Genomic DNA, 26156 nt, shown 5'->3' on the forward strand with positions numbered 1-26156 from the left:
TAGAACTGCCAATGGTTATTTGAAGCCATTATGTAAGGTGTATGATTTATGATAACAAAGTGTGGGGCTGGATGAACACAGCAGGCCAAGCAGCATCAGAGGATCACAAAAGCTGATGTTTCAGGCCTAGACCCTTCATCAGAAAAAAGAATGAAGGGTCTAGGCCCGAAACGTCAGCTTTTGTGCTCCTGAGATGCTGCTGGGCCTGCTGTGTTCATCCAGCCCTACACTTTGTTATCTTGGATTCTCCAGCATCTGCAGTTCCCATTATCTCTGATTGCAATTGTATGATTTATATCTACATTAATACCAATTATTTTAGAATTTGGAACAGAAACAGGCGGAATGTGAATTTTAGTGTATCATAGATTTTAGTGATTAACTTGTCAGCATTTCTAGATTATTTTCAAACCTAGTATGAGAGAAAGCTAGAATGATAATTGGAGTTTGTTTGCATTGTAAGAGTTTTACAATCAGACACAGTAAACAATGAAAAGCATTAGCTTAACTTTTGGTAACATGGGACCCATGGAGCAGTGGGACTGGAGTGACCAAGCACTCCTCCGAACCAAACAAATATTAACCCATTCCTCTCCAAATATTAGGAACAGTGTAGGGTATGAGTGAGTTACTTACTAACTTGTGACTTTTCTGTTTTGTGCCTTTGTTCCTCCGCTGCAGGAACTTCCATTCTCACTGTTAGTGCTCATGATCCGGACGACCCAACCGTTGGCAAACACACAGAAGTGACCTACAAGATTCTGAGCAATGAGAAGACTTTCTCCATTGATCCGATGACGGGTAAGCAATGCCTGTGATCCGTTCCAATCCCACTGACTTGAATTGCTGGGGATGAAATCAGCCTTCTTCAGAGACACAGGACAGAGTCAGACTAAAACAGCCGCTGCCATTTGCACTGGATAGGGGAAAGGAGAACGAGCGGTAGCAAAAGGCCATCAGCATATTTAGCATTCAACCAAGTAGCAAATGCACCCTCATTCATTTCAGGGGTTCCCATTCTAATTTTTCCTTTTTGACAGTTTTGTTCTCTGTCTTTGGATGAGGCATTCACAGAAAATTTCACAGGGGAGCGGGAGAGTAATCCCCAGTGTCCAAATATTTTCACTGATATTTATCACCAAGAAAAAAAGGCAATGTGATCATTTATGCCATTGTTAACAGGCATTAAAGTGCATGCATTAGATATTGCAGACAATATCAGTGCATGAAGTAGGGCGCAGCATATCGGTATGCACAGAAAGTTGGCTAGCCATAGGAAGCAGAGAGTAGGAATAAATGGGACATCTTTTTGTTGGCGTAAGCTTTGATCTTAGTGAATGGCAGAGCAGACTCAAGTGGATGAATGGTCTATTCCTGCTCCTTGTTGGCATGTTCGTATGTTTGTCATACCTCCTGAGTCTCACTTGAGTTCATAATCCAGGCTCAGTCTCCTACAGTATAACTGAAGGGCTGCTGCACTGTCAGATGTACCTCCTTTCATGTGAGACATTAAGATGATACTCCGTTCACTCTCTCAGGGCAGCATGTAAAATATTCCACAGTCACTACTTTGAAACAGAGCAAGGGGAATCTCCCGAGTGCCCCGGTCAATATTCATCTCACGACCAACTTCATTAAAACCAATTACATGTGAGATCTGGAGTGTGTAACAGTGACTCCACTTTAACCTGACCTATTATATGGGCCATTTCCTGGAGATGTGGAAAGGCTGAGATATCTTTGTAAGCCTGGTTTCCTTTATAAAGTTTGCCTGTGATAAATCTCACTTATAATGGCATTTGTTGTTGCGTCACCATAGTCTTACTTAAGCCACAGTGCTGTTCTCTAATTGGAGAGAGAGAGAGAGAGAGGTGACTGGTGGTTATTTAATCAGAGGGCCACCATGCCTCAGGTGAGAAGAGAGATTGAGAAGGAGCGTTCTTCATGGTAACCTTAGCCAGTAATGGGAATTGAACCATGCTGTTGGCATCACTCTGCATCACAAACCAACCAAACACCAACAGCACCTCAAATAACAAATGTTATTCTTCTCTTTATTTATAGGAATCATACGCGTTGTGAACCCTAATCTGGACAGGGAGAGGAAGAAAGACTATCAGATCATCGTCCAAGCCAAGGACATGGGTCTTGATCAAGGAGGAATGAGCTCAACTGTGACAGTATACATCTCTCTGACTGACATCAATGACAATGCACCCTACTTCCCACACAGTAAGATCCCATCACATTCATTAATGTGGAGACTTATAAGCAGCAGTAAACTATTCATTACCGTATGCCTGCTCTGCCATTTGAGATGATCGGAGCTGATCTGTATGACAGAGCCATTTGCATACCTTGGTTACAAAACCCTGACACATTCAATCCAACAAAACTCTATTAACCTCGCTTGAAATCACTAATTAGCTCCTTGTAGTGCACAGGCTTTAGGAAGTAGAATTGCAAATTTCTACCAACCTTTGTGCAAAAAACAAGATTCCACATTTCAGGCCAAATGGTCTTACTCCAATATTTGAAAGATAGAGACACATTTAAGGGGGAATCGTATATAAGAGAGAAGGAAGGAGTACAATCATATACTACAATAATTCTTAAGCTGAAGTTCAGAAAGTTCATAATTTCTTTTAAATGCCTGTGGAATGTACAGTATAATTGGAAGTCAACACAATAATGATGATGCTGATGATGATGAAAATGATCAGGTAATTCAGCAGAAAACAGAGTGAAAATCCTACAACAGAGACTTGGAAGAAACACTGTACTAAGGAGCTGTGCACAGTATGACGTATGATGACATATTATAAACAAAGAGTTGACAAAATGACTGATTTTGAGACAGACTTAGTCTAAGTTAAGGATGTGCTAGAGATACAAAGGACTCAGAGTAATAGCAGTTTGGCAAAACAAAGTAGCTTCCATCTGTTACACAAATCCTTGAAAGTTGCCACCCAGGTTGACAGGGCTGTTAAGAAGGCATACAGTGTTTTAGCTTTTATTAATAGAGGGAACATCTGTGAAGGAGAAAACAGAGTTAACATTTCAGGTCCGGTGGCCGCCCCTCAGAAAGGAGTGTATCTGAATTACCCGAACCACTGATCAGTTTGTACACTATTAGTATCCTCAGATTTACAGCTTTCTAAAAGATGGCCCTTTTAATATATGCTACAAAGTGTCAGGTTCTTATGTGATGGATATCTTGAAGTTTATTTACAGCACTAACTACTTTCAAGACTATAATACACACAGTCTGGGCTCTGTGCTGACTGATGTTACTGTACAATGCACATCCATCACTGACTGCATTGCTGAGAGACTGTGCCTGAAGTCAAGTGGGCTATTTTGTACTGGGACATGATATGTTAGAACATAGAACATAGAACATAGAACATTACAGCACGGTACAGGCCCTTCAGCCTTCGATGTTGTGCCGACCTGTCATACTGATCTCAAGCCCATCTAACCTACACTGTTCCATGTACGTCCATATGCTCATCCAATGACGACTTAAATGTACCTAAAGTTGGCGAATCTACTACCGTTGCAGGCAAAGTGTTCCATTCCCTTACTACTCTCTGAGTAAAGAAACCACCTCTGACAACTGTCCTCTATCTTCCACCCCTCAATTTAAAGCTATGCCCCCCCGCCCCGTGCTCGCCGTCGCCATCCTAGGAAAAAGGCTCTCCCTATCCACCCTATCTAACCCTCTGATTATTTTATATGTTTCAATTAAGTCACCTCTCAACCTTCTTCTCTCTAACGAAAACAGCATCAAGTCCCTCAGCCTTTCCTCGTAAGACCTTCCCTCCATACCAGGCAACATCCTAGTAAATCTCCTCTGCACCCTTTCCAAAGCTTCCACATCCTTCTTATAATGCGGTGACCAGAACTGTACGCAATACTCCAAGTGTGGCCGCACCAGAGTTTTGTACAGCTGCAGCATAACCTCTTGGTTCTGGAACTCGATCCCTCTATTAATAAAGGCTAAAACACTGTGTGCCTTCTTAACAGCCCCGTCAACCTGGGTGGCAACTTTCCATGTCATGGAACTGTTTGAAAGGTACAGACCTGATTGGCCTGGAATCAATCTCATAAATACAGCACAGTATTATCTTTGCAGTAAGCTCCTACCCAAGCTGAATGTGAGTTTTACTCTACCTGCAGGTCAATACAACTATTCGGTTTTAGAGGATGCCACAATTGGAAGTACAGTAAATCGAGTGAAAGCCAAGGACCTGGATGAAGGAGAGAATGCAAAAATATTGTACACAATTGTCAGTCGCAACAGTATGTTTGACATCAAAACAGACCCACGTACGCAAGAAGGTGTTATAACAATAAAGAAGGTAAGTTGATGTTTACTGTATTGTCTTTTAATTTTTCATTGTATGGGGGCATCACTGGGAAGGACAGCATTTGTTGCTGAACTCCCCAGAAGGTGGCGGTGAGCTGCCTTCTTGAAATGCTGCAGCCAACATGCTGTAGATAGACGTAGACAGCCCTTTGGGAGGGAATTCCCTAATTGGAGGGATTTTGACCCAGCCAGGCTGAAGGAATTTGTATTTCCAAGTCAGGATGGTGGGTGGCTTGGAGAGGAACATGAAGCTGTTGACGTTCCCATGTATCTGCTGTTCATGTCCCTCGAGCTGATACAGAGTGTGTATTTGGAAGGTGCTGTTAGAGGCGATGCAGTGGTTATGTCACTGGACGAGTGATGCAGAGGCTAATGACTCTGGTGGTACAAGTTCAAACCCCAAAAGGGGTGATTAGTGAAACTTAAATTCAACAAATTCTTCTCAAAAATAATTTAGGAATTGAAAGCTAGTCTCAGTAATGACGACCATGAAACTATCACCGCTCGCTGACACACTCAACTGAGGCACTCCGTCTCATCCAGACACACACACGATCCCAGAAGCAACGTAGGAACTGCGGATGCTGGAAATCAGGGGGAGAAAAGCAGAAGTTGCTGGAAAAGCTGAGGAAGAGTTCTGCGGTAGAGTCACGAGAAACCGTGACTTTTCTTTTGCTTCGCAGATGCTGCCAGACCTGCTGAGCTTTTCCAGCGACTTCTGTTTTTTTGTTTCAGAAGCGACTTACCTGCAAAAAGCACCGATCATGTAGAAGCAAAGGCCACACTGCACAGAGAAGTCTCTCAATGTTGAAGTGCGTCGGGGAGGTTGCGGTGAGGACGGGAGTGTGGACACTGGATGGGCTGGGAATGTGGATGTGGTATTGAGGGTTCGGGGGTATCGAATTTGTCCCTTGTCCTGCCAGTTCGTTCCTGCTAACTTCCAAACCAGCTTAACGCTGCTAGTTGCTGTCTGTCTTTGCATTGGAACAGCGTCTGGACTTTGAAAGGCAGCGACAGCACAGGATTGAATTGGAAGCAGAAAACCCCACCTTAGTGAAGGGGAAGACGTACAAGACGAAAGCCGTGGTTGTCATTGATGTGCTGGATGTGGATGAGCCTCCGGTGTTCAGCCGAGCTGACTACGCGTTCACCGTCAGTGAAAACCGGCCCGCTAACACCTCTGTCGGGAGAGTTTTAGCTAAAGATCCGGACCAGGCCAAAAACAGCATCTGGTAAGGAGTCCAGCTGGGTCCATCACCTTGGATAAGCATGGGAACTTCACTTTGGGGAAAACGGGAACAATACATCAGGCGCTGGAATTCGGGAAAGGAAAGGTTCAGGGATAACTCAGCAGGTCACAAACAGAATGGGGCAGGTGGAGACACAGGGCCATCAGTTCCCATTTGAACAGGAAGCTAGTTTGGCATGAGTTTAAGTGAGTTGGGAGCAGAATGAAAGGCGGAGAGGGCAGAAGATGAGACTTGTTTTACTCCGTACATTGCAGTGTACCTGAGAGAACAAAGGTGCTGTAAATTCACGGGATTTGTAACGGTACAGGAGGAGGCCGTTCGGCCCATCATGCCTGCGCAGGCTCTTCAAATGAGCCTCATTCCCTAGCGTCAACCTCCTGCCTGTTCCCCAGACGCCTGCACACCATTTCTATCCAGATAATCATTCCAGAAGCCTCTTGAATGCCTCAATTCAATCGCCTCCCCCCCGCCCACCACATTCCCAGGCAGTGCATTCCAGACCCTGCCTACTGGCTCTGTGAAAAGGTTTTTTGGTCACATCACCCTCCTTCCATAAATCCCCTGAACCTCTTGATCAGATTCAAGTCTGCAACCGACTCGTGGGTATATGTTACTCAATTTTTAAGCCTCCCAGAACCCCTCAATTAGATTCCAGTCTGTAATTCACTCCCAGGTATCTGTTATTCCACGTCGTAACGGTACAGGAGGAGGCCGTTCGGGGCGGCACGGTGGCTCACTGCAGCCTCACAGTGCCAGGGACCGGGGTTCGATTCTAGCCTCGGGCGACTGTCTGTGTGCAGTTTGCACATTCTCCCCGTGTCTGCGTGGGTTTCCTCCGGGTGCTCCGGTTTCCTCCCACAGACCAAATAAGTGCAGGCTAGGTGGATCGGCCATGCAAAATTGCCCATTGTCTTCAGGGGTGTTTGGGTTATAGGGGGATGGGTCTGGGTGGGATGCTTCAAGGGGTGGTGTGGACTCGTTGGGCTGAAGGGCCTGTTTCCACACTGTAGGGAATGTAACTTAAACCACCCCACACCCCTCGATTAGATTCCAGTTTGTAACCCACCCCCCAACTATCTGTTATTCCATATATAAACCATCCTGAACCCCTTGATTAGATTCCACTCTGTAAACCACTCCTGGGTATCTGTTATTCTCTATATAAAACAACCCGAGCCCCTTGATTAGATTCCAGTCTGTAACCCATTCCCAGGAGTATGCTAATGCATAGATAACTCCCCCTAAACCCTTTGATAGATTCCAATCTGTAAGTCACTCCCGGGTACCTGTTATTCTACGTATAAACCCACTGAACCCTTCGATTCAATTCCGTCTGACGCTCTTGATGCTTTATGTTGTTATTTCATGTGTTTAGTCTCAAAAGTTTGAAATAATTTGTAGTATTTAAGTAAGTATTATGCGTTCAGCATTGTAATTTTGTGTTGTTTGGAAACACATCTGTGCCTCCAGGTTCTCATTAATAGATGGGACAGAATTTTTTACAATTGGGAAAGAAAACGGAATGATTAAAACCAGAGTGGAGCTGGATCGGGAAGACGTTGCATGGCACAACATCACAGTGGCAGGCCATGAAGCTGGTAAAAGCAGTAAGTCTCTACTCCTGCCTGCAAAGGCCTTCATACTCGACTCAACTGTCACCATCACTTAAGGGACAGCACAGTAGCTCAGTGGCTAACACTGCTGCCTCACAGCGCCAGGACCTGTGGTGTCCAGGGATGTGCAGACTCTGTGGTTTAGCCATGGGAAATGCATGGTTACAGGGATAGGGCCTACGGGGTTGGATCTGGGTGGGATGCTCTTCAGAAGGTCAGTGTGGACTCTATGGGCTGAATGGCCTGCTTCCACACTGTAAGGATTCTGTGAACTGTTCCAGGTCTCTCCTAGCCAGTATCCCACTTTATCCAAACCTCTCCAGTTCATATCTAACCCACCCCACCTCCTGTTCATACACATCCCGACACGTGCTGCACTGCATTGATGTCCAGTCTGATGAGCTGTAATTCCAAAATCCTCATTCTTCTCTTCAAATATCCCCAGATCCCTGCCCTTGCCTCACCCATTACCTTCTTGAGCTCTACAACTATCTGAGACCGCCACATTCCGAAATCCAACCTCTTGGGTATCTCTGCTTTCCATCACCCCACCATTGGAAGCCTACAGTTCTGTGGTAACTGAGCACCTCATTTCCTTCCCTACACCTCTCCATCTTGCTAATGTTACCAATCACTTAAATTATTCCCCGTTTTACAGATTTCACATCCTATACTCAAGTCACAATTAAAGTGCTAGATGAAAATGATAATGCTCCAACTTTGGCTGAAAATTACAATCCCCATGTCTGTGAAGATGATGCAGTTGGAACGGTGAGTGGATTTTGGCCAACAGTGCATATTAACACAAAAGGCACTACCGCGTATAACACTGCCTATAGAATATATTACGCCATGTGACACTGAATAATAATATATATTGACGCAGCACGTGATGCTGAGTATTGTGTCAGCCCGTGTGATACAGGGTATAACAATGCCTATAGTATGCATTAATATACCATATGGTAATGTGTATAATGCTGTTCATAGCATGTATTAATTTACCATCTGTAGCTAGATATAACATTGTCAATTGTATATATTAACATATTACATGATACTGGATATAACACTGTTCATATTTTAAAATATCACTACGGGTGATTCAGGCTATAATGTCTATAGTTTATATGAGTACACCATGTAATCCTGGCTATAACACTGTCTATAAATATATGAACACACCATGTGATCCGGGCTATAACACTGTCTATAGTATATATGAGTACACCGTGTGATCCGGGCTATAACACTGTCTATAATATATATGAGTACACCAAGTGATCCGGGCTGTAACACTGTCTATAGTATATATGAGTACACCGTGTGATCCGGGCTGTAACACTGTCTATAGTATATATGACTACACCAAGTGATCCAGGCTGTAACACTGTCTATAGTATATATGAGTACACCGTGTGATCCAGGCTGTAACACTGTCTATAGTATATATGAGTACACCGTGTGATCCGGGCTGTAACACTGTCTATAGTATATATGAGTACACCATGTGATCCAGGCTGTAACACTGTCTATAGTATATATGAGTACACCATGTGATGCTGGGAATAATGTTTATGTCATTGATTTGGATTGACTCTAGGTTATCCAAATGATCTCTGCTGTTGATCTCGATGAAATTACTCCGGCTGTCAGATTTCATTTCAGGATAGCGGAGAAGGACAGCAATTTCTCAGTCAAGGACAACGGCAGTAAGTGAATAGACCAGAATCATATAAAAGGGAAAAGGGACCTGAAATTACGTCATGCAATGCCAGTCAATGAGTGTCGAAAAATGTAGCAAAATTCCAGCTGTCTGATTTTAATAGAAGTTTTCACTCTCAATAAATCTTTGTTAAAGTGAAATAAGGACTTTGTATAATAACATTCAACACAAATAAAACCCACTGGTAATACACAGTGACTGACTCATAAGGAGGCTAGAGATTGGTCTCTACAAGCTCTGAAAGCACTCGAGATGAGAGATTTGAATAGCAGGGATTGCTTCCTCTGAGGAACATCCTTACAAAGAAGATTTAATAGGAAGTCTTCAAATTGTGAAGGTTTGGTGGAGTTGTTGCGGTGAAATTGTTCCATTTCCAGGAGGCTTGGCAACCAGAGAACATCCATTTTTACTCATTCATGGGAAGTGGGCATTGCTGGCTGGTCCACCATTTGCCACCCATCCCCCATTGCCCTTGAGAAGGTAGGGGGTAAGCTGCCTTCTTGAACCGTTACTGTCACATGTGGGACACCCACAATGCCATTAGGCAGGTATTTCAGGATTTTGACTCAGTGGCAGTGAAGGAACAGTGAGATATTTCCAAGTCAGGATGGTGAGTGTCTTGGAGGGGAACTTGGAGGTGATGGTGTTCCCATATGTCTGTTGCTGTTTGTCCTTCTAGATGTAAATGGTCACGGATTTTTTTTAATATTCATTTGTGGGACGTGGGCATTGCTGGCTGGACAGCATTTATTGCCCATCCCTAGATGCCCTTGAAGGTGAGGGTGAGCTGTCTTCTTGAACCACTGAATCCACCAGCTGTGGGTTGACCCACAATGCCATTAGGGAGGGGATTCCAGGATTTTGACCCAGCGACAGTGAAGGAACGATGATATATTTCCAAGTCAGGATGGTGAGTGACTTCGATGGGAGCTTGCAGGGGGTGGTGTTCCCATATATCTGGTGCCCTTGTCCTTCGAGATGGAAGTGGTCGTGGGTTTAGAAGGTGAGATAACAAAGTGTGGAGCTGGATGAACACAGCAGGCCAAGCAGCATCTTAGGAGCACAAAAGCTGAGGAGGGTAACTTCTTCAGGTTAGGCATCCCTGGAAGAGGCCTCGCAGTGAGGTTAAAATTGTATCAGAGATAATGGGAACTGCAGATGCTGGAGAATCTGAGATAACACGGCGTGGAGCTGGATGAACACAGCAGGCCAAGCAGCATCTTAGGGTCACAAAAGCTCCTAAGATGCTGCGTGGCCTGCTGTGTTCATCCAGCTCCACACTTTGTTATCTTGGGTTTAGAAGCTGCTGTCTGAAGATCTTTGGTGAATTTCTGAAGTGCATCTTGTAGATAGTACACACTGCTGCTCCTGAGTGTCGGTGGTGGAGGGAGTGGTGCCAATCAAGCGGCTGCTTTGTCCTGGATGGTGTTAAGCTTCTTGAGTGTTGATAGGGCTGTTCTCATCCAGGCAAGTGGGGAGTATTCCATCACACTCCTGACTTGTGCCTTGTAGATGGTGGACAGGAGATAGGAGGTGTGTTACTTACCACGATATTCCGAGCCTCTGGCCTGCTCCTTTGTTAATGTGGTGAGTCCAGTTGAGTTTCTGGTCAATGGTAACCCCCAGTATGTTGATAGTCAGGGATGCAATGATAGTAACACCGTTGAATGGAGAGGCGGTGGTTAGATTGTCTCTTATTGGTGAGATGCTATCCAAAGACCCTTGGTGAGTTACTTCAGTCTATCTTGTTGATTGTACTCATTGCTGCTACTGAGTGTCGGTGGAGAAAGTGGATGTATGAATTAGTGATAATAAAATGTGAAGCTGGATGAACACAGCAGGCCAAGCAGCATCTCAGGAGCACAAAAGCTCACGTTTTGGGCCTAGACCCTTCTCTGATGAGAGTAGGGTCTAGGCCCGAAACGTCAGCTTTTGTGCTCCTGAGATGCTGCTTGGCCTGCTGTGTTCATCCAGCTTCACGCTTTATATTCTTGGATTCTCCAGCATCTGCAGTTCCCATTATCTCTTATGTACGAATTAGTGAGTTGGGTGCCAATCCAGCAGAATACTTTGTCCTGGATAGTTTTGAGACCTAAAACCTAAATTCTGGTATCTTTCAACCCCAAACATTACTATTCTTTTCTCTGCCTTTAAGACACTTGTTTAAACCTACACATCTGGCCATGACCTTCGTCACCCTACCCTCACCATCACCTTCAACTTCCCACAATCCTCATGCATGCTTTTTCAATTGATGGGTTTTTTTTGTTTGTTCAATCCATTTGTTTTATAATGTTCTGAGAAGCACCTCAATATTCCACTACACTAAAGATGCTGCTATATAAATGAAAGTGAATGCCGCCGAGCCAGTGAGAGATCATGCCTGAATTAGGAGCTGGAGGAGGCCATTCAGCCATTCGAGCTGTTCTGCCTTTTGACAAAGTCATGGCTGATCAGGTTGTGGCCTCCACTCTACATTCCCAGCTCCCCATAAACTTCTGAGCCCTTTGTTGATCAAAATTCCATCTACTTTTATATTTCTAATACTCACTGACTGTGTCTGAAGTTATCGCTTGGCTGGTCGCTGAATAGGCTGGGGGTATTTTCCCTGGAGCGTCACAGCCTGAGGGGTGACCTGACAGAGGTTTATAAAATCATGAGGGGCACGGATAGGGTGAAGAGCCAAGGACTTTTTCCTAGGGTAGGGGAGTCCAAAACTGGAGGGTATAGGTTTAAGATGAGAGGGGAAAGAATTAAAAGGGAGCTGAGGGGCAATGTTTTCACGCAGAGGGTGGTGCGTGTATGTAAGAGCTGCCAGAGGAAGTGGTGGAGGCTGGTACAATTACAACATTTAAAAGGCATCTGGATGCGTATATGAATAGGAATGGTTTAGAGGGATATAGGCCAAATGCTGGCAGAAGGGACTCAATTAATTTAGAATATCTAATCAGCACAGACAAGTTGAACCAAGGGATCGGCTTCTGTGCTTATGACTTGAGAACCAGGGGCATGACTTCAGGATAAGGGGCAGGACATCCACTATTGAGATGAGGAGAAATTATCACTCAGAGGGAGGTTAGTCTTTGGAATTCTCTACCTTAAAGGGCTGTGGAAGCTCAGACGTTGAGCAGGTTTAAGATAGATATCAATAGGTTTTTGAATAACATTAGGGAATGTGCTGATAACACAGATAAGTGGGGCTGAGGAGATAATCAGCCATGAATCAGATTGGTAAAGCAGGTTCAATGGCCTCATCCAGTTCTTATATTCCAAAATGTACACCTCTGTCTGGGGAAGACAGTTTGAAATATTCATGACCCTCCGAGACAAAGGATTCCTCCTCACTACTAGCTTAAACAGATTTATAGGGCAGTTTCAGCATCACCTGGAGTATTGTGTACAGTTCTAGTGCCACATTATGAGAAAGATGTGAACATATTGGGGAAAGTGCAGAAGCAGTTTACTGGAATGGTTCCAGGATTGAGGAACTTCAGTGGTGAGGAGATAGATTAAGGAATTTGGGACTGTTCTCCTTGGAGAGAAGGAGATTGACAGGAAATTTGACAGACGTTTTCAAAATCGAGAGCGTGCTGCATAGAGTAGATAGGGAGAAGCTGTTTCCGCTTGTGAAAGGAAAAAGAAAGAGAGGGCATCAGTTTAAAGTGATCTGAAAATGACATAGAAAAATCTTCTTCACTCGGTGAGTTATTAGGGTATGGAATGCACTGCCAGGAAATGTGGTGGAGGTGGCTTCAATTGTGGCATTCAAGAGGGGCATGGGATGGTTATTCTAATTTTTAAGAAGTGCAAGGATATGTGGGAAAGGACAGGCATTTGGTGAATAATGCTCCTTTGAAGAGCTGGTACAAGTATGATGGGCTGAATGGTCTCCTTCAGTCTCAGGACACTTCTGTGATCCTGGGTAATAGGAGACCCTTCATTTTTAAAACAAGTCAGCCACCTCTACTCACTACAACAGATAATTGAACAATATGTTAAAATGATACAGGGTTAGATTAGATACACTGAGCACGCTTTCAATGTCTCCTCTGCAGCCCAGGTCATTCTGCCAACTAACATCTATAGGTTCTGCAGCTATAGTTTCTGCTGTTGTAGAATCTGTGTGGGTGCTAACAGATTCAGTTATGTGCACAGCTAACCAAACAATCAACCACAGAAACTAAATGGCAGTGTCACATCATTAGCACACAGGTCATCACACAGATTCAGAACAGGAGTAGGCCATGCAGTCCCTTGAAACAGCTTTCCCATTCAACAAGATCATGGCTGATCTGATCAAGGCCTCTCTGTTCTGAACCTGAATTGTTAAAAGATCAAAATGGTACCTGCAAATGTGGACTTTTGCAGTCCACTGTGTGCTGTGTCCAGTCAGAAGCAAAGAACCTTGTTGCAATTAGAGAGTCAGAAAGCATTATTGAGTGAGTCCCTGAAGCTAATAGGAGATCAGGATAAAGCTATTTGAACAGCACATCTGTGCTGAGTTTCTAGAGGAGCTAATTAATTCCACCACTGCAGCTCCATGCTTTCCCCAAACCCTACAAAAATGTCTTTTGCAGGTATTTATCCAAATTATTCCAAACCAATTTGAAAGTTACTACTGAATCTGTTCCACGGTCCTTGCAGGCAGCACATTCTTACATGAAAGAAAACTTCTCATCTCCCTTGTTGCTATTCTGCTCATAGACTTGGTAGTAGATTGGGACTGCTAATTAGCCAACAACAGCAGCCTTCTATTCTGAGGATAGGAGGCCAAAACCACCACGCCTGCAGAGATTTATAGACTGCAGTAATGCAACGAATTAGGGAACTGGGATTAAAAAGCTATTCTCAGTAATGATTATCATCATTTGTTGTAAAAACCCATCTGGTTTTGCAAACACAATGGGCTCTCAGTGGTTGTCTTCTGTATTTCTGTGGTTCATTCATGACCTTCAGGGAAGAAGATCTGCTATTCCCGTCTGGTCTGACCTATATGTGACTCCAGACCCACAGCAATGTGATTCTCTCTTAACTGCTCTCTGAAATAGCTCAACAAGCCACTCAGCTCAAGGCAGTTCAGGATGCTAAACAAATGCTGGCCAAGTGAGTGAAGCCCACATCCCCGGTACCATTCTAATAAATCCACGCAGTACCTTCTGTGCGATGGAGCAAAGAGGGATGAGAAGTGACTTGATAGAGGTGTACAAGATAATGAGAGGCATTGATAGAGTGGATAGTCAGAGACTTTTTCCCAGGGTGGAAATGGCTATTTCGAGGGGGGAATAATTTTAAGGTGATTGGAGGAAGGTGTAGGGGAGATGTCTGAGGTAGGTTCTTCACACAGAGAGCAGTGGGTGTGTGGAATGTGCTGCCGGCAGTGGTAGTGGAGTCAGATACTTTAGAGACATTTAAGCGACTCTTGGATAGGCACATGGAGGATAGTAAAATGTAGTGTACGCAGGGTAGATTGATCTTAGTGGGATAATAGGTCAGCACAACATCGTGGCTGAAGGGCCTGTACTGTGCTGTACTGTTCGATGTTCTAAGTTCTTATGAAGCCTTCCTAGGAGAGAGAAGGGTCAATGGCACAGGATAGTGGAGAGCAACAAAGCTCATCCTGTCTTTCTTGGCTTTGCCATTTCACTCTTACTCACTCTGTCTCTCTCTTCTTTCCTCCCTAGATAACACGGCAAATATCACTGTCAAACAGGCAGGCTTTGATCAAAACGAGGCCAGCAAGTTCTCATTGCTGATAAACATCTCTGACAATGGGAATCCATCCCTGCGCAGCACCGAGAAACTGGAGATTAACGTGTGCTCCTGCGACCGAGACAGGAATCCAATAAACTGCCGGCACTTTGCTCCGCTCACCTCAGGAGTCACCGTCACTGTCCTGCTGATTGTCTTCCTCTGCATCATCGCTGCTATCAGTGAGTCAACGTCTTCAGCAATGTCACTTGTCTTTTTGTGCTGTTTGTCCCACTCTCTGATACTGCCCCTTCTTATTTTCAAAATACATCTCAAGAACTCTCCATCAAGTGACGGGATGGTCATTGAAGGGGGACTTGTACATCAGGGTGACAGAACAGAATGCAGAATGTAGTGTTACAGCTACAGAGAAGCTGCAGAGAAAGATCAGCTCTAATATACGAGAGGTCCATTCATAAATCTGATAACAACGAGGAAGAAGCTGTTCTTGAATCTTTTGCACGTGTTTTCAAACTGTTGTATCTTCTTTCCAATGGAAGAGCGTGGGAGGGGTCTTTGATTATGTTGGCTGCTTTCTCAAGGCAGCAGGAAGTGTAGATAGTGTCAATGAAAGGAAGGCTGGTTTTCGTGATGGACTGGGCTGTGTTCATCACCCTCTGCAATTTCTTGCAATCTTGGGCAAAGAAATTGCCATACCACACTGCGATGCATCCAGATAGGATACTTGTTGCGATACATCTGTAAAAATTGGTAAGAGTTATTGTGGATATGCTGAATTTGCATTTGTGTAGCGCCTATCACGACCACAGGATGTCAGAAGGTGCTGCAAAGTTAATAAAATACTTTTCTTGAGGCTATTGTAATGTGGAAAACACAACAGTCCATTTGCACACAGCAATGTCTTACAACCAGCAGTGTGATAATAAATGACATAAATAGATAAAATAATAATAAATAAATAAATAAAATAATAAATGATAATAAAAAATAATAAATCGCAACCTCTTCTTTTGTCTTGCCAGTTGAGGGGCAAATATTGTCTCAGACAATAAACAGAACTCTGCTGGCCTAATTTCAAATTGACATTTTACATCCATTGAAGATAGTTGGTGCCTTGGTTTAAGGTTTCCTAGCACCTCTGACAGTGCAGCATTCCCTCCGGGAGATAGCAAAAACTGCCGATGCCGGAGTCTGAGATAACACAGTGTGGAGCTAGAGGAACTCATAACCAGACCCTCCCTCTCATCCCCGCCTCCTTGACCTGTCCATCTTCTCTCCCACCTATCTGCTCCTCCCACCTCACTGAGCAATCCCCATCATTGCCTGCCTGCACTTACCTATCACCAACCCACCTACCTTCCCCAGCCCCACCTCTGCTCTCTCTATTTATTTCAGAGCCCTCTTCCCCCTGCCCCATTTCTGAAGGAGGGTCCCGACCTGAAACGTCAGCTTTCCTGCTCCTTTGATGCTGCCTGGCCTGCTGTGTTCCTCCAGCTCCACACACTGTGTTATCCCAGTGTTCCCTCCATTACATGCAGGGGCTGGTGGCTGTTGCTGATTCCGAATCCTGCCATTAAATTCAGTTGAGGCTCAGAAATTCACACAGCATCGAAACCCACAAAAACCCAACTCGGCCTTTCTGCACAGGTCTACAATTTATTACTGATCCTCTCCGAGCAGGTAGCTTGAGGCTCTGGTAATGTGTGTTCAAATCTTACCCCACCAGACTGTGTTTCTTAATTTTAAATAATAGATTTTTTTTTTCTTTATATTGTCCCACATTGTATACCAACCTGCATACAAATTGACTTACAAATGGACTGCAAAGTGAAACACGTTTGCAAACTAGAGACTGCGTGTACTGTGTTGGCATACCTGTCTGGTTCACGAACGTCCTAATGCCCTTGAACAGACTGGCTTGCTCAACTGTTTCCATTCAACAGCTTGGAGTCACATGAGTTAACACAGATAAGGGCAGCAGATTTCTGTCCCTAAAGGACATCATTGGAGTGGATTTTTAAAAATTTCAGATTGATGATAGGTTGATGATAGAAGTAGTGAGCACGACACAAAGAATCTGCACATGGATACGGACAGGTTAAGCAAATGGGAAAAACTTGGCAGATGGAATACAATATGGGAAAATGTGAGATTATGCTCTTTGGTGGGAAGGATAGAGAAGCTGAGTATTATTTAAATAGAGAAAGACTGCAGAAAGCTACAGAACACAGGGACTTGGGAATCCTTGCGTCCATGAATTAGAAAAAGCTAGCGTCCAAGTTCAGCAGGTAATAGGGAAGGCAGATGGAATGTTGCAAAGAAAATGAAATATAAAATTATACGAGGTATGAGATAGAATACTGTGAATAATTTTGTCTCTTTATCCAAGAAAAGATATAATGGTGTTGGAGGCAACCCAGAAAAATTTCACTGGATTGATCCCAGGTTTGGGGGGATTTTCTTATGAAGAGAGGTTGAGTAAGTTAGAATCCCTACAGTGCAAAAAGAGACCACTTGGCCTATTAAGTCTATGCTGAACCTCCGAAGAACCTGCCACCCAGACCTAGTTCCCCACTCTGTACCCACATTTCCCATGGCTAACAAGTGAATGGGCATGAATTTGGCAGATAGAATAGAAATGCAGGGAAACTGTGAGATTATACTCTCTGGTGGGAAGAATAGAGGAGTTGCATATTATTTAAATGGAGAAAGACTGCAGAGTGCCCATTGTTGCCCAGGCTGCACACTATAGGCAATTTAACCTGGCCAATCCACATAACCTGCACATCTTTGGACTGTGGGAAGAAACCAGACCACCGGGAGGAAACACACACAGTCACAGGGAGAATGTGCAAACTCCACACAGTCACCCAAAGTTGGAATCGAAACCAGGCCCCTGGCACTGGGAGGCAACAGTGCTAACCACTCAGCAACCCTGCCACCCAAGTTGGGCCTGAATTCATTGGAGTTTAAAGGAATGAGAGGCCACCTTATTCAAACATACAGGATTGATAGGGTACTTGACAGGGAAGATATGGAAAGGTTGTTTCCCCTGTAAGAAAGTCTAAGACCAGAGGGCATAATCTCAGAATAAGGGGTCTCATGTTTAAGACAGAGATGAGGAGGAATTTCTTCTCTGAGTAAAGCTGTGGAATTTTTTTACTGCCGTTTGTTAGTATAGGAAACATTTGTCTGTCAGCTCTGTATGAGACAATGTTTGTAAGCACCAGCATTCATAATTCAGGGACACCCAGTATCTTTGTGATCCAACATAACTGGGCCTGATTCATTCCTTCCACATCCCTTGAAGTAAATTAAATTCAAATTCTCCAGCCTCGCGGTGGTATTTGAACTCATGTCTAAAAACTCATGAGCGTTTGTCCAGACCTTTGAAATAGTCTCCCCAGTGTCATAAGCATTATGCTACCATACTCCGTCCATCAATACCTACTTAATCTTACTTGGTAATCTTTGAATGCTTCTGTTCCCTCAATTCCCGGCTTTTCAGATTGGCCCCAAATATCAATAACTCAAAGCAGCTCTAACAACAGTGTACATTACACATTTGTTTTATATACATCCAATGTTCTTTCTTAAAGCAAACTACATGTCAATACTGCAAAAGTAATGAGTTTGCTCATTCAATACTTACATTGATCTGGTTTATGTGGATGTATCCAAGGATTAGACCAAAACATGTGATTGGTCTGCTCTGTCTCAATCTCCAGTCACTAAGCACGTGCCCCCGAGCTAACAATTGCTCTGAGGCAGGCTGTCTTATATCCTTTGTCCTTAAAGACAGGCTGTGTGGTCATACTCTCACACTGTCCAGTCTCCAGCAGTTTGGTCACTGGAAAACATTATAAACCACAGCCAGTTTGATCATTGACTCACTTGGACCTGTTTGTTTTCTCTGGAAAGAGGCTTCCCTCTTGGTTTTACCAAACTTTGACCTCAACCTTAGCTTGTTCTGCTGTTTTACATCATCCAGTCAACCATATAATACTTACAGAACACAGTTCTGTGGACAAAGCACTCTTTGCTTCGCTGCTAAATGGTCCCATTAACATATAATGTCCTGATCTGTTTTAAGCTAAGACCCCAGCCTTTCGGACTTACTGTGACAGTTTAGTCTATTAGGATTAAGTTACAACATTTAATCCAAATGCACATTCTTTAGCGCACAGATGCATATTAAAACCAGTGAGCTTTCTAATTACCAGCTTGTTATCTTAGCACAAACTTTTCATCAGGGCAGATGTTTATTTTGGCTAACTTATGAAAGCTCAAGTTAAGTGCTGCAACGCAGGTAAGCTTACTAAAGGTGCCATATAAATGCAAGGGCCTGTTATTGTGTTTGTGGTTCACGGGAGCAAGCAATACAACACGTGGCAGAGAGAGGGTAAATTTGTACGGGAAATACTTTATTTTCTGTCCTCTCAGGTTCACAGTGGGCCTCTGCTGGATCCGCATCCCCCGCTCCCAATCCCTTAAAGGGGCAAGACCACCCAGTTACATACAGCACAGTTGTAGCATACTTCCTCCTCTTGGAAAATGACTGACTTTGTTCCTCCTTTCCCTTCAGTGCTGGTAGTGCCGATAGTCTATCACAAGATGCAGAAGAAGAATGCTTTTGTCGGGCTGGTGAAGCCTCCGGGTGAAATCCGGGAGCAGTTGGTGAGGTACGATGAAGAAGGAGGTGGAGAGATGGACACCCACAGCTTCGACATCACGGTGCTCAACTCCCTGCGTGTAAACGGCCCCCAGCCAGCCCAGACCATGAACTGCAGCCCCGTTTATGCCCCCATCAGGAAGCCCAACAACGACATGGGCTCAGTGGTCAGGATGAAGAAGGATGAAGCAGACGGCGACAGAGATGGTCTGCCCTACGACACGCTCCACGTCTACGGCTACGAAGGTGCGGACTCAGTCGCCGATTCACTGAGCTCCCTTGACATCTCCTCCATCGACTCTGAACAGGATTACGACTTTCTCAATGACTGGGGACCCCGGTTTCAAATGCTGGCCGAACTTTACGGATCAGATCCGTATAGGAAGACTGGAGAATATTGAAACAAGTGAGAGAGAGATGTGATTTGTGTTTTTATTCGGGTAGGGGAGTTTACCGAATGGGATGAGGAACAAAGCTATGAAAACTAACTGGATCATTAGTGTGTATAACACAAAAGCATCAGAACAAGAGGAGGTCATTTAGGTCATTCTACTGTTCAACTAGACCACGTACATTTTTTTAAAATTGACCTAACCTATTCAGATTGGGGAGCAACGGTAGGCCATTCAGCCCATCTGCTCCGCCAGTCAATGAGATCATGACTGATCTGACAATCTTCAACTCCACTTTCCTGCCTTTTCTAGCCCCCGATTCCCTTCCTGAATAAAAAAATCTGTCTTATTATTAATGACACAGCCTCACAGCTCTCTCCAGTAAAGAATTTCACAGATTCACTCCCCTCTGAGGGAATAAATTCCTCCTCAGCTCTGTTTTAAAGGAGGGAACCCTTCCCTCTGAGGTGATGCCCTAGGCTCCTGGATTCTCCCACGGGGATGCATTACACACCTTTGGAGCTGGTGGGATTTGCATCCAGGCCTCCCGACCCCAAGGTAGGGACATTACCAGTACACAGCAAGAGCTTTGTGGTTGGTCTGTATCCTAGTTCTGTCCACCTTCCTGTTTTCATAACTAACTAACAACAAACACTTTGTTTTCACTCGTAGTATGAATGTCCCTGCCTAGGCTAGCATACATTGCCCTCTGCGCAATTAGGGATGGATAATGAAGAACCTCATTGCTGTGGGTCTGGAGTCACATATCAGCCAGACCAGGTGAGGAGAGCAGTTTCCTTCCCTGAAGGACATTAGTGAACCAGATGGGTTTCCCAACAATCAACAACTGTTTCATGCCATTATTAGACTCTTCATTGCAGATTTTTATTGAATTCAAATTCCACCATCTACACATAAGGCCATAAGACGTAAGAGGGGAAATTAGGCCATTTGGTCCATCGTGTCTGCTCCACCATTCAGTCACAGCTGATAAGTTCCTCAACTCCATTCTCCTGCTTTCTCCCCCTAACCCTTGATCCCCTTGATAATCAAGAACCTGTCTATCTCAGTCTTAGCAGGGATTTGTCTCAACAATAATACCACTAGGCCATCACCATTGTATTGCAACACACATTCATAAGGACTAAATCACTACTGTAAAAGTGAGAGACATTCACAGGGTAAACTTTCAGATTCCTTGATTTTGGCTTGCATTACAATAATGCTGTGTTACATTGCCCACACAGAACCGCCTGGTTTAGTTCAAGGCAATGTCAGTGAACTGCAGATTATTGGTGGGGGCGACCTGGGATGGTAGAGGGAGTGATGGTGTGGCAAGTCTTTCTTTCATCTGACTTTCAGTCTCAGAAGGCTGTCCTGGGAGATATCAGAGCCTCCTTCGCTGCTGCACTGATGGTGAACAACGCCAGATTGCATTGAACTTAACAGCATTGAAATAGGCCATTCAGCCCATCCTTTCTATTCCATTTGAGCTTCCTCCACTTCATCCAAATTCTCTTTCATTTTCTCCCAGATTCTTATTCCCTCTCATACCTATACTACTCCCCTCAAAGTCACCGTGCCATAGTGTGATCCACATATTCTGAGCAGGGGAGTTTCTACAGAAGATTCAGTCGGTTTTAAATGATTATCTTATATTTATGGCCTTTTTGTACATCCACTGCCCAATTGATGAAACATTCCAATACTGTAAAAGAAAAAGCAGAAGAGGAGAACTTTAATAAAACTTTTTTTGCAATGGGGGTTACAATTTGCAGTTTCCTCAACTTGCTTTAACTGCCTTCCAATCAGGAGCTGCCTTTATGGGGAAATTCAAAGAGCTTTGGGCATTTTCATTCTGTAACTTTGGAAACACTCAGGCCTATCTCATCTGGAATATACTTTAATGAATTTTGTTCAAAGCCATTAGCATGTTTAGTTGCATTTTAAATGTCTTAACTCTTTAGATTGATTTAACACAGCTTGTAAAGGGTTACACCTCTTGTGCAAAGGATTTTATCATAACTTTTTTTAAAAAAAGAACTATTTTTGAACGTAACTTTTAAAAAAATCTTGAAGCAATCAGCAATAGGGATTTCACGTGTGTGCCTTCCTAAGAGGAATGTGTATTTGTAATAATTTTATCAGTACTTTGTTGGCCATGGGTAATGGTTATCCTGTGGCTGGTGTCACTGTGTTGTATTGAACACCCTGTCATTACAAGGCTCTTTGTTTGGAGAAAATTTGTTAATAAAAGATTTATAACGTTCATGAATAACTGTTGTTCAAGAGTACTGGTTGACAACAATAATGGGACAGTAAAGCTAGAATTAATATTTGAATATTAATTTTTAATATTAATATTAATAACACCCAGAACCATGTTCTGGTCAATCTCTTCTGAAGGACAATAACTGCCTTGCTGTGATTAAATGCACAGAGCCTCCTACACAAACATCACACTCTCACACAGACTCATGTGACTACATCCTGATCATAACAAATTAAGTCACAGGGGACAATTGACTGCACCCTGGAATGCCTCTCTGAAACTCCCCGAACTGCCACTACCTCTTCTTGTTCTTTAACACGTTCCTTAAAAATCTTCCATTTTCACCAAACCTCTATTCTTATAAGAACTAGGAGCAGGAGTAGGCCATTCAGCCCCTCGAGCTTGCTTTGTCATTTTATATCTTTGTGGCTGATCTCACCTTGGCTTCAACTCCACTTTCCTGCTTGCGCTCCGTAACCCTTCAACCTGTTACCAATTAGAAGTCTGTCTACCTTCTCCTTAAATTTATTCAATGTCACACGATCCACCACACTCTGGAATAGTGAACTTCACAGATTCAAGATGTTTTGAGAGAAGTAATTTATCCTGTGTTCTAAATATGCTACTCCTTACCCCAAAACTATGACCTTTCATTGTAGATCTCCCAGCATGAAGTAACACACTCTCAAAATAAAAGAGCAAAAGCACTGCAGATAGTGGAAATCAGAAACAAGAACAGAAGTTGTTGTAAAAGCTCAGCGGGCCTGGCAGCATCCATGGAGAGAAATCAGAGTTAACATTTCAGATCCAGTGAGCCTACTTCAGAACTGATGGTAGGTAGGAAGAAGTTATTTTTTATACAGAAGATAAGGAGGGGAGGGAGGGTGATAAGGAGTAAATGACAGGTGGAGACAGATCCCAAAGAGACAGAAGAACAATTGGACAGGCCAAGGAGTGGATAACAGTCAGCTGAGGAAAATGAATTTCGGGCGCAATATGACATTGAACCCTTTTGCTATCACCTTCACCTCCATGGCTATTTCTTTGGACAAGAGTCCTCTCCCTATCTCACAGATCTCTTTGTCCGCCTCCAACACTCTCCCTCCACCTGGATCCCTCTCTCTGCATTCGATCTGTTCATTGAGAAATGTCAGTGTGGCATCGGTTGCCTTGATTTCTCCACCCTGACCCCTCCACCCGTTCCAACCTGTCTCCCCATGAACTGACTGTACTCTGTGCTCTCAGACCCAACCCTGTAGTTAAACTTGCTTACAAGGTTGATTCTGTTGTAGTATGGCATACTGACCTCTACATTGCAGAGGCTGAACACCAGCTCTCTGACACTTCCTGCTATCTCCCCTTGGACCATGACCCCACCACAGGACATCAGGGCATTGAGTCCACCACGGTCACTGACCTCATTTCATCCGGCGATCGCCCCCTCAATCCCGCCACACACCATTGCCTCCAAGCTCATAATCTCCCAGCCCCACACAGCCCCCTTCTACCTCCTTCCCAAAGCCCACAAACAGGACTTCCCAGGGCAGACCCATTCTTTCTGCCTCCTCCTGCCCCACAGAACTCCTGTCTTCCTATCTTGACTCGGATTTTCTCCCCTTGTCCAGTCCCTTCCCAAATACATCCACAATTCCTCTGGCACTTTAGTTCAGTTTCACAATTTCCAGTCTGCAGCCTCCAGCCGCCTTCTGTTTACATGGGCACACAATCACTTTAGACTTCCATCCTGCACCAGGATTGTCTCAGGGCCCTCCACTTCAGGGCTCTGATCCATCCTCATCCACCATCACCCTCCTCCAATTGGCCAAGCTCGTCCTCACCCTGAACAACTTCTCCTTTATCTCCTCTCTCTTCCTTCTGGTCAGAGGGGTGGCTATGGGTGCCCACATGTGCCCCAGTTATGCCTGTCATTTTGTGGGGCACATGAACATTCCTTTTTCCAATCCTATTCCAGCGCCTACCCACATATAGATGACACCATCAGTGCTGGTTCCCTCTCTTGTCAGGAATTGGAAACGTTTATCAATTTCACTTCCAATTTCCACCTCCCTTCGCTTGGTCCATCTCTGACTCCTCCCTTCCCTTCCTCAACATCTCTGCTTCCATTTCTAGGAATAGACTGCCCACCAATATCCACTACAAATCCACTGACTCCCACAGTTACCTCAACTATACATCCTCTCACCGTCCTTCCTGTAAAGACCCTATTCCATTGTCCCAGTTCCTCCATCTCTTTCGCATCTGCTTTGATGATGCCCGCTTTGACAAGGGGGATTCTGAAATGTCCACCTTCCTCCTCAACCAAGAATTCCCCAGCACCTCTGGGTCTGACACATCTCCCACACTTCCACCACATGCCAGACTTTGTTATCACATGGTCTGCTATAACACACAGCCCATTGTCAGCCACTAATATTCCCCACTAGTAGCTATCCATTCTCCTACATTGATCATTACCCACTCTGTTGTCTGTGCAACTGCTCTTCTCTCTCTTTGGGCTCTATCTCTACCTATCATTTACACCTTACTCTCTTCCCCCACCCCATCTTCTGCATTAAAGTCAACCTTTTCAGAGCAACCATCAGTTCTGAAGAAGGCTCACTGGACACGAAAGCTGAAGTCTAATTTCCCCCTGTGGCTACTGCCAGGCCTACTGAGATTTTCCAGCAATTTCTGTTTTCTTTCGAAGTCTACTTAGCTCATCCTATGTAATGTCTTGTAGACCTCAGTTAGATCTCCTCTCATTCTTCTGAACTCCAGACAGTATCGTCCTAAACTGTTCTATCTTTCCTTGCAAGACAAACCCCTCATCTTTGGAATCAGTCTGTGAACTTCCTCTGAACTGCCTCCAAAACAACTACATCCCTCTTCAAGTAAGGGGGCCAAACTTATACACAATCCTCCAGATACGGTCTCAGTGAGGCCTTGAACAGCTGTAGCAACACCTCCTTACTTTCATACTCCACTCCTTTTGCAATAAATGTCAAATTTCATCTGGTTTCTATGGTAAATTGCGACAATGGTTTTCAGGGAAAGGGAAAGCAAAGGGCCGCCTTACTACTGACACTCAAATGGGCGCGAAAGAATAAAAGCAAATATAGCTCAGACTCTCGTATTTTGTTCTTATTGCTGAATATAGACGCATCTTGTCAGAAGTTCGTATACTGTCCCCTCCAAACAATTTGCAAGAAAAACCAAAGGGAAAATAACATTTATACTCGATGAAAGGACAGTGCTGATTGGTTGACAAGTGGATTCAGATTGAGAGCGCCTTTGCCATGGCATCAGTAAATGACAACTGACAGTTAACTGCCAAGTTTTGTTCAAGTTTTAAGCAAGGCCAGCTGACTCTGATTGGTCAAGGCATGGCCCTGAGAAATGAACCAGACAATGGCTGTCATCTGAAACAGGCATAATGTGTGTGGAGAGATAATGGGAACTGCAGATGCTGGAGAATTCAAGATAACAAAGTGTGGAGCTGGATGAACACAGCAGGCCAAGCAGCATCTTAGGAGCACAAAAGCTGATGTTTTGGGCCTAGAGATGAAGGGTCTAGGCCCGAAACGTCAGCTTTTGTGCTCCTAAGATGCTGCTGGGCCTGCTGTGTTCATCCAGCTCCACACTTTGTTAACAGTGTATGTGGTCATGTGTTTTTCTGCCTGCAATTAATGGGATTCTGTGCATTAATATATGTGCAGGACACTACATGGCAACCAACAATTTTAAATTGGTTGTCAACGTAATTATTTGCACACTCAGGACTATCCAACAAATGTCGTTCATTTCTGGAATCACATCTAACGTTGTGTCGTGTATTAAGAGTTTTCAAGTGTGGGCTGATTGGGTATATCAGTACCTTGTTTGAGGTGAACAGCCAAACATTTGCTGGATAATTAACAGGACAGGGACAGCATGGCGGCTCAGTGGTTAGCACTGCAGCCTCACAGCGCGAAGGACCTGCGTTCGATTCCTGACTGGGGTAACTGTCTGTGCGGAGTTTGCACATTCTTCCTGTGCCTGTGTGGGTTTTCTCTGGGTGCTCCATTTTCATCCCACAGTCCAAAGGTGTGCAGGCTAGGCGGATTGGCCATGCCAAATTGCCTGCAGTGTTCAGGGGGATGGGTCTGGGTGG

General features: G+C 44.2%; 1 protein-coding gene across 2 annotated transcripts in view; it reads left to right on the forward strand.

Annotated features, from left to right (window-relative positions):
* Window positions 1–21987, forward strand: part of LOC125459760 (cadherin-5-like) — a 53693-nt gene extending 31706 nt beyond the window's left edge. The window contains exons 4-12 of one of the 2 annotated variants that reach the window (XM_048546574.2): window positions 682–801; window positions 2065–2232; window positions 4183–4364; window positions 5363–5604; window positions 7093–7229; window positions 7894–8006; window positions 8839–8947; window positions 14643–14891; window positions 19256–21987. In XM_048546574.2, coding sequence (XP_048402531.1) covers window positions 682–801; window positions 2065–2232; window positions 4183–4364; window positions 5363–5604; window positions 7093–7229; window positions 7894–8006; window positions 8839–8947; window positions 14643–14891; window positions 19256–19743 — 1808 coding nt within the window. In that variant the 3' untranslated portion in view covers window positions 19744–21987. The remainder of the gene's footprint in view (window positions 1–681; window positions 802–2064; window positions 2233–4182; window positions 4365–5362; window positions 5605–7092; window positions 7230–7893; window positions 8007–8838; window positions 8948–14642; window positions 14892–19255) is intronic. The other variant, XM_048546575.2, reaches the window with a different exon arrangement.
* The last annotated feature ends 4169 nt before the right edge of the window (window positions 21988–26156 follow it).

This window comes from Stegostoma tigrinum, chromosome 16 (assembly GCF_030684315.1).
Source record: "Stegostoma tigrinum isolate sSteTig4 chromosome 16, sSteTig4.hap1, whole genome shotgun sequence".
NCBI lineage: Eukaryota > Metazoa > Chordata > Chondrichthyes > Orectolobiformes > Stegostomatidae > Stegostoma > Stegostoma tigrinum.